The sequence below is a fragment of the Trypanosoma brucei genome, chromosome 8, assembly GCF_000002445.2.
Source record: "Trypanosoma brucei brucei TREU927 chromosome 8, complete sequence".
Lineage (NCBI taxonomy): Eukaryota > Euglenozoa > Kinetoplastea > Trypanosomatida > Trypanosomatidae > Trypanosoma > Trypanosoma brucei.
In genome coordinates this window covers 314,745-327,894 of record NC_007281.1, presented here as the reverse complement: position 1 = coordinate 327,894, position 13,150 = coordinate 314,745, and the positions used below count along the sequence as shown (strand labels likewise).

General features: G+C 48.0%; 5 protein-coding genes across 5 annotated transcripts, besides 6 other annotated features; all 5 read left to right on the top strand.

Annotated features, from left to right (window-relative positions):
* Positions 1–9,012: part of a sequence feature (sequence corresponds to BAC RPCI93-29O4) that runs on past the window's edge.
* Positions 145–1,026, top strand: Tb927.8.1030 (chaperone protein DNAJ, putative; the record flags this gene model as incomplete). The annotated part of the gene is made up of 1 exon (XM_841847.1): positions 145–1,026. One exon carries the CDS (start codon positions 145–147, stop codon positions 1,024–1,026), a length of 882 nt encoding a protein of 293 aa, XP_846940.1.
* Positions 1,323–1,362: a microsatellite.
* Tb927.8.1020 (6-phosphofructo-2-kinase/fructose-2,6-biphosphatase, putative) lies at positions 2,265–4,373 on the top strand (the record flags this gene model as incomplete). The annotated part of the gene is made up of 1 exon (XM_841846.1): positions 2,265–4,373. The coding sequence occupies one exon, from the start codon at positions 2,265–2,267 to the stop codon at positions 4,371–4,373; it is 2,109 nt and encodes a 702-aa protein (XP_846939.1).
* Positions 4,562–4,583: a microsatellite.
* Positions 5,566–7,038, top strand: Tb927.8.1010 (chaperone protein DNAJ, putative; the record flags this gene model as incomplete). The annotated part of the gene is made up of 1 exon (XM_841845.1): positions 5,566–7,038. One exon carries the CDS (start codon positions 5,566–5,568, stop codon positions 7,036–7,038), a length of 1,473 nt encoding a protein of 490 aa, XP_846938.1.
* Positions 7,793–8,566, top strand: Tb927.8.1000 (hypothetical protein, conserved; the record flags this gene model as incomplete). Its single annotated transcript, XM_841844.1, has 1 exon — positions 7,793–8,566. The coding sequence occupies one exon, from the start codon at positions 7,793–7,795 to the stop codon at positions 8,564–8,566; it is 774 nt and encodes a 257-aa protein (XP_846937.1).
* Positions 9,013–13,150: part of a sequence feature (This entire sequence corresponds to a 36,265 bp segment of BAC clone RPCI93-25L8.) that runs on past the window's edge.
* Positions 9,013–13,150: part of a sequence feature (sequence corresponds to BAC RPCI93-25L8) that runs on past the window's edge.
* Positions 10,027–10,983, top strand: Tb927.8.990 (RNA-binding protein, putative; the record flags this gene model as incomplete). The annotated part of the gene is made up of 1 exon (XM_841843.1): positions 10,027–10,983. One exon carries the CDS (start codon positions 10,027–10,029, stop codon positions 10,981–10,983), a length of 957 nt encoding a protein of 318 aa, XP_846936.1.
* Positions 11,765–11,809: a microsatellite.

Below are 13,150 nucleotides of genomic sequence, written 5' to 3'. Positions count from 1 at the left end.
CTGCCTGTTTTGTTACCATCACGCGTAGCTGCCTCACCGTAGCGGTAGCAAGTGGAGATTAATTACGAAGGAAGACGTTGAAGTGTTCTAGCGGCGGCGTGGGTAAACGGAGGGAGGGAGGGGGAAGGAGAGAACCTTGTGAGTATGCGGACAGAGGGCCTCCGCAGGGCTCTCATAAGCGATGTTGCTGCTCGCTGGTATGTCTTCCAACGTCGTTTTCTCTCAACATCGACCGCTCATTTGGTAGAGGAAATTAGACAGGCGCTACGAGTCCTTTCACTCTCCGATAGTGCCAGTGACGCCGAGGTAAGGGATCGCTTTCAATCATTGGCTAAGAGTAACCATCCTGATGTCTTGCAAGGTGGCACCGAGGAGTCGTCAGTTGCCGAGGACAAAATGCGCCGCGGGGTAGAGGCGTATAAGTTGCTGCGCCGATTCACTGAGGCGGAACGACATGCCCTTTTAAAGCAAAGAGTACAGCAGGAAGAGGAAACAGAGCGAGGGCGGAGAGTATACGAAGGTGTGGCTGGCCGAAAGGGCGAAGGGAGCAGAGCTACATTTGAGTTCAACAAATTTGAGCAGCGTCGGCGTGAGATGAGGAACGAGGCCCCACCGTGGAAGGTGGACAACCACCCACCAAGAAATCAAAGGCGGTCCTTTTTGTTTTATGTTTTAGGTGGCGCGGCAACGGACGCACGAGTCTCCGCTGCTGAAATACTCCGCGAGTACAGGCGTACAGGTCACCTGGCTGGTGGTCGATTTAGGGACTGTTGTGCTGGCAGTTTTGGGTCTCGTGCACCATCGGGGTTGTTTGGTGCCAATGCTGACGAATGGGCGAGGACCAGGCAGCGGGCAGAGCGGGCGCAGATTGTCAGTGCGGCGTTTGGCCGCCATATAGTCGCTGGTGTTTTTGCCGTCACCGTCTTTTTGCTTATTTGTATGATTTTTGTGGCAGTGAAGAAACACTACGCCGCGCGGGGCCTCTACACCAATTCTGAGTCTTTTTCCAAACGTGAATTGAGGTGAAGGTCTGTGGTTTTAAGTGCGCTATTTTGCTGTTGGGTCTGTCGTGTATTCATTAACCCCTGGTTCACCTCCGAGTGGGAATCATTGCGTCGAGATTTCCCCCCCTCTTTTCTGTAACCTGTTGGGTACGCTTACTGACACCTACCCATGGTTATAATCGCCCGGCAGTGTTGGTCGTAATAGACATCGGAAATGGTGGGATGGCGGTACGAGTGGTTGAAGGGACATCAGTGTGTAACCCTCTGTCCTCGTTCAACTTATATCGATAATGTTGCACCGCATATGAGTGCGCGCGCACACGCACATATACAGATACACATGTATATATATATATATGCATGGATTGTGTTTGAGTCTTTTTTTTTTCCTTATCGCTCGTTGATGTGGCCCCTACGGGGCGTTTTATCCGTTATTTGTTACCGCTTTAATATACATGTATACATATGCATATATGTATGCACTCGTTTTTTTGTGGTCACCTTTTTACCTGAACAGTGACCCAATTACAAATGCGAAATTTAGTGGCGCTGCTACCGTTGTCGCTACTTCCGCTGGAAAGGAGTTTAAACCGTCCTCTGACGCGTTTCACAATCTCAGATGTGATCATTTATTATTACTGTTGTTTTGCTTTACTCGTGAGTGCTCATAAGGAAGCAGTGAGAGCGTGATAATCATTATCACTATAATACAAGGGAGTATATCATCAAAGAACAAAGCAGTTTTAGTGACGAGGGTCAGTCAGAAATATATTCAAAGATTAAGAAAGTGTGGGAAAGACGGATACCTCAAGGGAGAAGAGAAGACAAGGGAAATCTACCGGTAGCATTTGCAGTAAGGACAGCAGAAGCGCAACGAAGGAAAGGAGGACCCATTAGTCCGTTGGCCTCCAGGAGTACAGGTTTGCTTCCGTAACTATTCTTTCCGGTATACATACATACGCATAAATAATCATATCTTACATACGTACGAGATTTATCTTTTCGCGCGACACTCAGGTCCACTTTTCTTTCGGGATTATTGTATCATTGGTGTCCCCGCAGGACAAGGCAGATACACCACAAGGTCTCGGCGCAACGAAAAGGAAAAACAGTTGGCAAAATAGACGTTTCTCTTTTTGAAGCAAAAGAGAGAGTGTGGGGGAGGGTGAAAACAACAACAACAACGAAGCAGAGGCTGTAGGCGGGGTGCAGCTACTGCTGCGGTGCCAAAAGTCGGTTATAGTCGGATTTAATTGGCATATGACGGAGGCTCCTAAGCCCCAGACAACTTCTGAGGCCGAGGTGCTGATGGAGTTGAGTGAGCGCAATGCCATGAACAAGGGTAACAGATATAGTCGCGGAGGTTGTTGCAGTGAGGTCGATGCCTCGTGTCCGTTGGATGCGTCACAGCGCATGTTGGTTGTGAAAAAATTGCTTCACGGCCCTATTCGCCCCTTTCACAAGTGGAAATGGCGAAAGATTAACCTGCAGAGGAGGGCAGAAATAGCTAAAACGTCCGCCCACACTGTGGTCGGGGTCTCCGGTGAACAAAACGGTGAAGAACCGGGGGTGGATCGTGGGGATGCGGACACGGTCTCCAAGTCTATTGCTTCCCTTAATTCTCCCGCGGTGGACTTTCAAAACGACGTTGATTTGTGTGTCGGAGAGGGCTCACATGTTGCAGGTGCATCACAGGTCAGCTCCACCCCTCTTTACTCACCCGCTGTTAGCGCTTCCCCACCACTGGACAACTATACCGGACCGTTATCTTACCAAGGCCCAGTACACTTTGATGATAAGACACATTCCTATACGACTACGTTGTGTGTCATCATGGTGGGTTTACCAGCACGCGGTAAAACGTTTCTTGCGCACAAGGTTTGCCGACTACTGGGGTGGCATGGTCACCGTGCAAAGGTTCTAAACGTTCAGGTTGCTTGGCGACGGTTGCTGATGAATTACTATAACGGGCAAGGAGATGAATCACGGTCTGAACGGAGCAGGCTGAAGGAAAAGGACCCGGTTTACGTTCGGGCGGAGCACTTCCATGCGCTTGTAAGTGATTCGAACAGCGTTGAGCGGAGGCTCTACCGTTGCGTTCTGCAGCAGTATGCTCATGACGCCCAGAACTTCTACGCCGAAGGCGGTGAAGTGCTTGTGCTCAATGATGACTTCCCTACGGAAGAGTTGCGTGACGAAGCCGAAGGTCTATTTTCCCCACTTTGTACACAGACGTTCTTCGTAGAGGTGGTGCGAAGCAACAAATTTAACAAAACATTTGATGAATTTAAGGTGAGGGATGTAATGGAATATCACTCAAGTGTAAAACTGAACGATGCAAAAAGAGATTTTGAGCGGCGTGTGGATTACCTGAAGAGTGTGTACACGTCTGTCGGCGCTGCCTCATGCTGTGCGAACCAGTCGAACTCGAAAACTGGCGACAATAGTGCTTGCACCATGTTGGAGGAGAAGGTTGCTAAGCAGAGGGGCACCAAGCGGTACGTGAGGGTAAATAACTTCCACGAAGTGGAGGTGTGTGGTGTGATGGGATACATCGCTAGTCGCATTGTTTCGTTTGTTATGAACGTCACTCAACTGAAGGTTCAACACCCTATTTACTTTGTTCGTAATGGTATGTCTGTTTACCATTGCGAGGATCGAATCGGTGGCGACTCGCCGCTTTCTCCAGAGGGAGAGCAGGATACTATTGAGTTGCTTGAGTTTGTTGCTTCCTTGACGCAGTACGTGGAGCAAGAGAGGAATGATACAGATTCCTGCGTTTGCGAAACTGCGCATACGGCTGGTGATGGAGATGGTCGGGTGCGGGAAGGGAGTGGAACGTGTGCAAGCACCGATACTCATAGTGCTTACGGGTTTCCCGACAGCCCGCAACGTGTCGTGATATGGACGAGTCAACTATATCGCGCAATTCAAACCGTAGAGAAGTGTGAGCAGTTGCTTGGGATTAAGACAACACGGTGCCACAGCCTGAACGAATTGTATGCCGGTGTCTGCGAGAATTTGACGCACGCGGAACTTCGTGAGCAGTGCCCACTGATGCAGGAGCTCCGCAATTGCAACAAATTTAGCTTTCGTTATCCCAAGGGTGAAAGCTACAAGGACCTTGTACAACGCCTTGAGCCCGTCATCATGGAACTTGAGAACACAGACCGCGTTGTTGTTATTGTTGCGCACCGTGCTGTGCTACGCGCCCTACTGACGTACTTTGGGAGTATTTCTGCAGAGAGTTGCATGTGGTTGGATGTACCGTATCGTACCGTGTGGAAGTGTACATACGATAGCAAAGGCATGACTTCGCTGGAGGAACTGCGTTTTGACGAGCAGGATGAAGCTGCACCGGTGGAATGAGGTCAAAGATGGAAAGACGATCATAGACGAGTGAAGCAAACGGGATGGGTGATGAGACACTGCTTCATCCTATATTCGGGGCATGACCTTCTGTTATTTGAAGCCATAAGTTTTTTTCTTTTTTCCTTTTCCCCCCCCCACTTCTCTTGGTTGAGAGTGAAAGCCCTTCGACACACTGCGGGCATATGATATATATATATATATATATATGCATTATCTTTTCCATCCAAGCGTGAACCGGCCGACACGGGCTGCGTTCACAACGGTCTTATGAGTGGTTTCCCCCCTTCCATTCTTCTATCACTCTCCTTTCAAGAAAAAAAAGGAAAAAAAACGCGTGCAGTTGTAGTTCTGTTTTTATTTTTAAATGTTAGTCTCAGAGGCGGTATGTTTTTTTAATTATCTGTATTTGAAGTATCGCTGTTGCTGACGGATCTGACGGGCGGTTAAGCGCCTACCCTCCATTTTTGATCCCTTTTTCGTCCATTCCTCACTTTTAGCCTCTTTTTATTTCCACTATATTTTCCCGGTTTTTGGTTACCTCACCGTGAACAATATCATGTGCGCAGTGCGGTGTGCATTATCCGAAGCATATCGACCCGTAAAGCGGGGTGTTTGGCCGCTTTTTATTTTATTGTTTCCGCAGACTCACTAGGAGTTGTGTCGGAAATGGGGACAAGTGAGGTAGTGGCACATACCCGGTGTGGTGGGGGGAACGGCTCGGAGTGTGGGCATTCATCATATTTATTCATGGTTGGTTATATGTTGCTTGCTTCCTTTTAATCCATTTGTTTTATTCCTTTTTCGTAACCTTTCCGGTTACGGAAGGGGATTTGAAGTTACTCTTCACTACCAACTCCCTTTCTTCCCAGGAGTCCTGGCACAGTTGGATATATTCGTGTGTGGTGCAAGGTGTAAACTACAGTGAAGAGTGCTGTGTAGCACTTGTATCATTATCACCGTTGTTATTGTTGCTATTATCCTCATTTTCCATTTCCCCCCTCCTTCCTCTGTTTTCCATCGTGTGCGACAGGTACAGTGATTCGGTGTAGGAAGATACGCCACGATTATCGAGTTGCAAGTAAGGGTTGAGAGCAAGAGTAGGGAGAAAGAGACGTGGGAAAAGGAGGAAAAAGAGAAAAAGGAAAAGGAATTGAGGATAGTGGGAGCTGTTAGAAGAAACGCAACGAAAATGAGTTATGGCAAGTGGGCTGGCGTCTATTCGCCACATTTTCTTATGAGTCATGTAACTATGTGTCGGAGGGTAGCGCATATCTTGTGGAGGAGGCCTTCGTGCTCTCCACAGCGCAGTCGAAGCGACACCGAGTCGCCATTTGGATATGTTGAGACTTTAGTGTCACGTCCACGTGCATATGCTCGCAGCACGCCACTAATGACTTCTGCCGCGCTCCTCCGCTCAGGCTTGACGGCTCGAACCGGCATTCGCTTCGCAACTCTGCCGCCTGCATGGCCGCAGGTGACCGCGCGTCGTTTTGCATCGGCTGGGCAACGTGCCCCGACATATGACGAAGTGAGGGATGCATGCTCCGTGCTAGGGGTTGATGTGGATAGTGACCCAAAACATTTGAAGAAGATTTACCGTGGCCTCGTCCAGAAGCACCACCCTGACGCCGGTGGTGATGCGGCCGCAATGAGCCGCATAACCGTGGCATATAATCGGTTAAAGGATCTTTCCAAGCTAGAGCGGGAGCAATTCAAGGCTCAGCAAGCGACTTATCGAGGCGGTAGTTACCACTACAGTAGCCGCGCAGGTAGCAGTGGTAATGGAACTCCTTCTTACGATACCTCTGGTCGGTACGCCGCGCAGGGTTCGCACGATGCAGGCACCAGTTACGACTATCGCGGCGCTTCGAACGCAGACTATTTCAAGCAGACCGCTAACCCCCGGCGAGGCTTCTATACGTACAAGCAAAGTGACCGTAGCTTCACAGATAATCCCTTCTCGACCTCGAACCCCTTTTCGATGCACGCCCAGGTACGACGGGCATGGAACATGCCGATGAGTTCCATTCTTCTTCGTGCCATTGTAGCTTACCTCGGCATATGTGTACTTTTCCTTCTGGCGTACAGGCGGTATCGTGATTGGATGCATGACGATGGGTGGAAGATGGCGGAGAGTTTCGCGCGGCACGAACGTCTTGCGGAGTTGCAGCGACTGCGCCAAGAAATGAACGACCGAATTCAGTCCAGTCGCGAGGCCGCCGCTGCCGAGCGTCTTGATGCTCAGCGGTACTCGCTTGCGAGGGGTTTCGGCGGCCAAAGCGGCACCGATTACAACGTTGTCACCACTTCCAAGGAACGGGAGCTGCGTGCTCTGGAGCGAGCACGACGCCAGCGTATTGAGAACAATACGATAGCAAGGGGCTGGCCCTTCATCCCTGAGGAAAAAGGGCGGCTAGTCGTCCGGGCGCACCATCCGCCAGGGGTTGTCTTCTTTGAGCCGAGCCGGAGGGAGGAACAACTGCGGCAGCTGACTAATATGCAGAGAGGCCGCGCGTGGAGTGATGCTAATCAGAGCCTCGCGGAGGGAGCTGCTGTGAATCCCCAGAGTGTTGTAAGTGACGAGCTCAATGCTGTTCGGGCCATAAGGACCATTCTTAATGGTATACACGACGGCGGACAAGCTGAGAACCGGGTGTTGTAACAACTTGTTTGTGTGTATGTGACATCCAATAGAAGCAAGTGAAGTGTGTCGCTGCGGGTGCAATGGAGGCCCGTATCCAGGAAGAATCACATATAGATGGTGTCTGAATGTTGCATTTATGAGGTGGCGTCCGTTACTCACACACTCTCTCTTTTTAGTTGCTGAGAGCAGCATCATGGTAATCGCGTTGTTGTGATGGGAAGTTACTTCTTTTGCCTTTTCTGTTTTTAAATTACTTCAATTTTTTTTGTTTTCGCGCCGCGGCAGTGCTTTTCATACCAACCTCCTTGCCATTACTGCATCATTCTTCTCAGACCATTTTTTTTCTATTTTCCTGTCGTCTGTTCCAATAACCGGAATAAATGTGCGGTGCACTTAGGTAACCGAACTTTCATCTAAATGATCGACCGCAACGGTTTGTACAAGTGGCAATGCATTCAAGCCAAGGGGTTTCCCGCTTTCTCCTCCATTCTACACTTTTTCTTTATTAGCAGCACTATTTTCTTTGGTTTCCCTTCATTTTTTGAAATGAGGCGTCAGCACCCTTGTTGCACATATTTTCCCTTTTCTTCTCTCTTTGACTGTTGTGGGTGAGCCCTTCACCCATTTTTCAGTACCTTGTGGCTATCTCTTCTGAGGGGTTCTAAACGACCTGCTGAGGGCTCGCGTGGTGCAGGAGGGGGATTGCTGACGTAGCGGAAAGGTGCTGTCACCAATCTTGCGTTTTCTTGTGTAGTATTGTCTCGTGATTTATATGAGGCAACGACAGTTGCAGGGTGAAAGTGCGATGAAACGGCCTTCCTGGTCGATGTCATGCCGGTCTCCAGCTTTTGATACGATTAAAGATAGAATCAGTTGGGTGGGGCAACAGATAGCGTCACCAACAAGAGTAGTTACTGCCGCTTCAAAGAATTTCACAGCGGGTTCTCCCATGATTTCCAACGATGCTGATTTCTCGGGTGCTGCGGATGAAACTCCTGCTGAATGTTGTGGCCGACTAAAGATAGATGCAATGGAGGAAGATTTTTTCTTGGATGTGGGATGGGGCCCATGCCGCAGCCTAACCGTGTCACCTGTGGTGTCTAATCCGGAGGACAGTAATGATGAGACAGACGAAATGTGGGCACGCCGATACGTGTGTGAGCGACGACCCCTAAAGAAACGAGCGAGTGAAAGGGCGCGAGAACACCACTTAAATTCATCTGCGATGGGTGTTTTGTTTTGTCATCCTATTGCTATGAAGCGATTCCACACGGGAGTGAGGGACATTCAACCCAATGGCAGTAGTTACGCTGGTGGTGCCTCGAATGGGAAGTGCGACCACAGTTTTGAGGAGGAGGCAGATGCAGAGGGAAGTGATTGTGGTAGTTTTTCAGAGGCTAAGGTCCAGTTCGGCAGTGGCACTGCTTTCAGTTTTACCAGCGGTGACGTAAGCGCTGGGCGTGCTATAGCTTTAGAGATGATGGAGGAAGATGAGAAGATACGGTCGTGTGTTAACTCACAGCAACCAAACCGTGGGAGACGGTAGGACGGCGTCTATTGTTTTCTTTTTGGTGTGTGAGTTATCCATTTGCTTCTCTCATGGTTGTATCGATTGGTTGATTTATTCTTTTTCTGCTGCTGCGCACCCTCGAACCACAGACAGGGTTACCGTTGGCGGATTATTCTTCTTGCTTGGCCTCCCTCCCGTTCCGTCTCCCATGTAGTCGTACGACTTCACTGGGCAGAGGTGTTGCGCCCCAGTTTATCTCGACACCTCCGCCATTTTCAAACCTTTTCCCCTGTTTCCTCGCAGGGCGGCTTTCGGGGTTCGAGGTGACTTGGGCTGAAAAGTGGGTGATCCACCCGCCAGGAGGGAGAGAATGTGTGTGGGAGGAAGAAAAAAAAAAGTAACAGAGCACTTTCATAGAGGGGGAAAAAGTGAGCGTAATCAGTAACAGACAAGGCCCGCTGTAGCCGTGCGGAAGTGTCTCTCAGGACGGGCAGCGATGCCTGCCATACTGCCTTTATGTACGCTAACAGAGCCATTTCGAGCACGCTTCAGCTTCAGTGTTTGGAGTCTGTGGTGTGTTGTCTTGGTGCAACTTGCGTACATGTTTTTTTTTGTCCCTTATCGCTTATTGTGGCAGGCACAACGGTGTGCTTTTGGAGGTTCCGCAAGCTATGCCTTTTATTTTGACTTCTTCTGTATTTGACTTTTTTTCATTTAAAAAAAATCTTGTCACTCATTTCCCGTTTTATTATGTGAAGTTGCTGTTGAAACCTAATGGGCAGTCGGCTGAGGAGCCCCCTTCTCTCTAACATCCCCCTTTCGTACACGTACATATATTCACATATGTTTTTATTTATCTATTTTAATATTGTTTTAGGTGAACAGTCGTGTTTTTGTGACTGTCTTCTTTGTCGTCAAGCCCTCTTTTACATCTTTACAACAGTGCAGTAATCGCCAAACTGCTTTTGGAGGAACTCACTGACACACAACGCAAATTCTCTTCTATTTTCACCCATTGCGGCAGTTTCAAGCAAAAGAAACAACGAAGGAAGTGAGGACGCGATTGAAGTCAAGAAAAATATCTTTACGTGTTGGCTACGTAACTTCAAGGAAGAAAAAGCATTGCGCATTGGAGAAGGTCAGAACAAACTTACCGGCATCACGCAGGAAATACAACGAAAAAAAAACCTCAGGTTGGGTGTTTTTAAGGTGCTGTCGGTTTCCTCACGGTTGTGTTCGTGTGCAACAACAACTTCAACGACAAAAAGCTAAATATAAAATATAGGACACGGAAAGTGAGAGAACTCCCGCAAGTCGCCAGCGATTCGCCCTAAATATCCCTCGAGAGCCGCGTCACACACACTATAACAACATACCAGTTGCTGAAGTGGTAGTGTTCAGGTGAGTAGAACAAAGCACACGGAACGGATCGCTAGTGAGGAGGAAGCAAGTAACAGATCTTCCCATTTATTTGTAGCCAGAAGACGCAGAAGAGGATGAGCACGGGTGATCCAACTGTTCCACTCGAGGAGGAGGCCATCAGCGCCGAAAAATGTACTCGTTTTTTCATTGGTGGACTTCACAGACAAATAACCCCTCAGGATGTGGAGGAATACTTCTCTAACTTTGGTGATGTGATGACCTTCATTCTAAAGCGAGATCCCAGTGGAAACTCTCGCGGTTTCGGATGGGTGGTATTCAACTCACCACCGACCGGTGTCCAACGGCCAGAGCCTCACTATCTGAAGGGTGTTAAACTCACTGTAGAGCCGGCGTTGGCAAATGTTAGGACAGACAGAGTCAGAAGGGTCCCAGGTGGTGGCTCTTCCATCCCCGGCCGTCGCCGCGAGCGCTCGCTTTCTGATTCATCTTCTGTTTCTTCGAGAAACTCCTCTTTGTCCACTGGTGATCCACGTGACGGTGTCCGTCGCCCGCGTCTTTACGACCGCCACGTGGAAGGTTCACGCCTTCCCGCTTTTGGAGCGGTTGCTTCGCGTCTCCCGCCATTGCCGTCCGAGGCATTTGTACAACCTCCTCAGATTCAGGCAACTACATTTGAGTTAGCAGCTCCAGCACCCAGCAGAGACGCACCAGCAGCATCCGCGAGTGAGACGTATTTGTGTATTCCCTTGTCGTTATGCCCTCCTGAGTTTTCGAATGACCCTCGTACGTTTTGCGCCAAACTGGACCAGAGCCGTGTTGGTGGCCTTAGTATTATTCCTTCACCATCCATTGCTCAGGTGGGGCCTGCGCCTCACTCTGTTCCAATCCCTCAGGGCCTTCCAGGAGGTACGGTGATGGTGCCCCAACATTCTCGCAGCCAACCAGTGAGATCAGGAGGAGGAGGAGGGGGAAGACATCCCAAAAGCAGCGGTAGTCACCACTCAATACCTCCACCGTTACCACAACCGGCACCTCCAAACTATGATTCCGTGATGCGTCACAATTCATAGTTCCAATCGGTCTGTAGGTAAAGTGGATGACAAAGTTGATGGTTAAGATTCATCTGTGGTCACTGTCCATTTCATTTCAAACTATCTCTTGTTCGTTATTGGTGAGTAAGCCGACATGAGGGCATTTTCTAAGTTCCTGGATGGCTGCCATTTCTACCATTTGAATGGACAAATGGATTATTATGGGGATGTGGGTGGAATGGATCTTAAGGCGTAAAACGAAGGGAGGAAGTCTGGCGTTAAGTGAGCGGTAGAAGAGGAAGAAGAAGAAGAGGGGGAGGGGGAGTGGATGGAGGGAATAAGTTCTTTTCTTTCGAAACTATGCGCGTGTCTCTCTTTTTTCTTTTTTTAACTATTGAAATGCCTGCGAGTTCTTATTGCCACCAAAAAAAAATGTGTGTTGACGCAACGATGTGCCTGCGCCACGTTTGGCCAGTGTGTCTACGCTTGCACACCCACCTTTAAGGCGAATAATAAGAAAAAAAAAGACTTTTTTATGATTTTTCTTTGGGGCGATCTTTGTTAACTCAGAAAAAGCAGAATGCCCCATTTTTCTTTAGTTTCTGGTTCCTTCTTTACCCTCCCATAAGTTTTAGGCATTTAAAAAAAATGTTTCTCCTCCATAATGCTTTTTATTTTTGACCTTCAGAAAGGGGGAAAAAAACTAAGTTTTACTCTTTGATGTTTTGTTGTCCCCGTCCCCGTCTCCTCCTCCGGATTCCCTTCCCCCTTTTTTTTTTCAAAATCTTTTCAGCTCATTGGTACGCCCCACCCCCGTCGCCTCTCTTTTTCTCTTTCTTTCATTCTTTCATTCTTTCATTCTTTCCCATCAGTCCATGCTACTTGTGTGAGTTCGGACACATTTTCCTATCACCGGTGTAGCGTGTGTGCGTGCGTGTGTGTGTGCCGCCATATTTCCCGTGTTTTTCCGTCCTTTGTTTATGATTATTTTCTCTTCTCTTCTCTCCTCCCTTCCTCCTTGTTTTTTTAAAAAAAATTTCCCCTTCCCCCCATGCCGCTGCTGCTTATCTCAAGTACGCAATCACATGCAATTGCTTCCTTCCTTCATACATATCTGGAAAGTGGGGAATATGATGAAGGAAAGAATTAAAGCAGAGACAATTGTGGAAAGGGAAGCGAAGTGTCTGTTGGCGTTGGGGTTTGGAAGGATGCAAGGAGAGGAGGAGAGAAGTGAAGGGTAAGAAGACGTGAAATCATCTCATTTTCATATTTCAGAAAGTGGTAAAAATATGAGAGAAGTGACGAAGAATAAAGGGGGGAAAAAAGGACAAAGGAAAACAAAACGGTAACTTCGAAAACGAAAAAAAAGGGAAAAAGCAGCAAAACTTTAATCAAACACACACTGTGAAAGAGAAAATAGAAGAATAGAGGAAATATAAGATGGTAAAGGATACAGAGGGTGAGAAAAGAGAGAAAGAGAATTGTGAAACAAAGAGGATGCAGTTGGTGGAGAAAGGTATCAAATAAATAAAAATAGACCTATACATAAATGTATGGATAATAACGGTGAGCGAAGTGTGTAATAAATATGTAGGAAGTAAATCAGAGTGATTGGATAAGCAATAAAATAATGAAAACAACAAAGTGCTGTTGAGTGCGTGCAACAACCTAAATATGGTGCCATCAATAGTGAGGGAAGCTGTGCGAGAGCCACTTTTTCTTTTTAAAAAAAACAACATACATACATACATACTGGGTGACACCTACTTTCCCCCAACTTGCCTCCATTTTCTGTACTGCATACATTTTATTTACTAATAAGAAGAGAAAACAAAACAGACGAAAAACCGAAAACAACAACAACAACACAACAAAACCAACCAGCCAATCAACCAACATGAGGGGAACTCAGAGCGAGGAAAATGTTCGTTAACCACCCGCCGTACTAAAGCGTCGCAGGGGACCTTTGGTGCAAATCGTAGTGGTTGGGAAAAAAAAAAACAACACTGCTACGAGAAGTAGGCAGGTGCGAACCCCTCAAGGAAGAAAAAGGGCGCATAAGGTTCGAAAGGAAAAGAGAGAGAGAAAAAAGTAAGAACTAAAGAAGAATTTCGTTATGTCTTTGCCATGCGTTTCACCGAAGAATAGAAACAGTCCCGCGGTTCATCTCCAGAAAAGGGTGGATGGGGTGGGGAGGAGAGGTTAA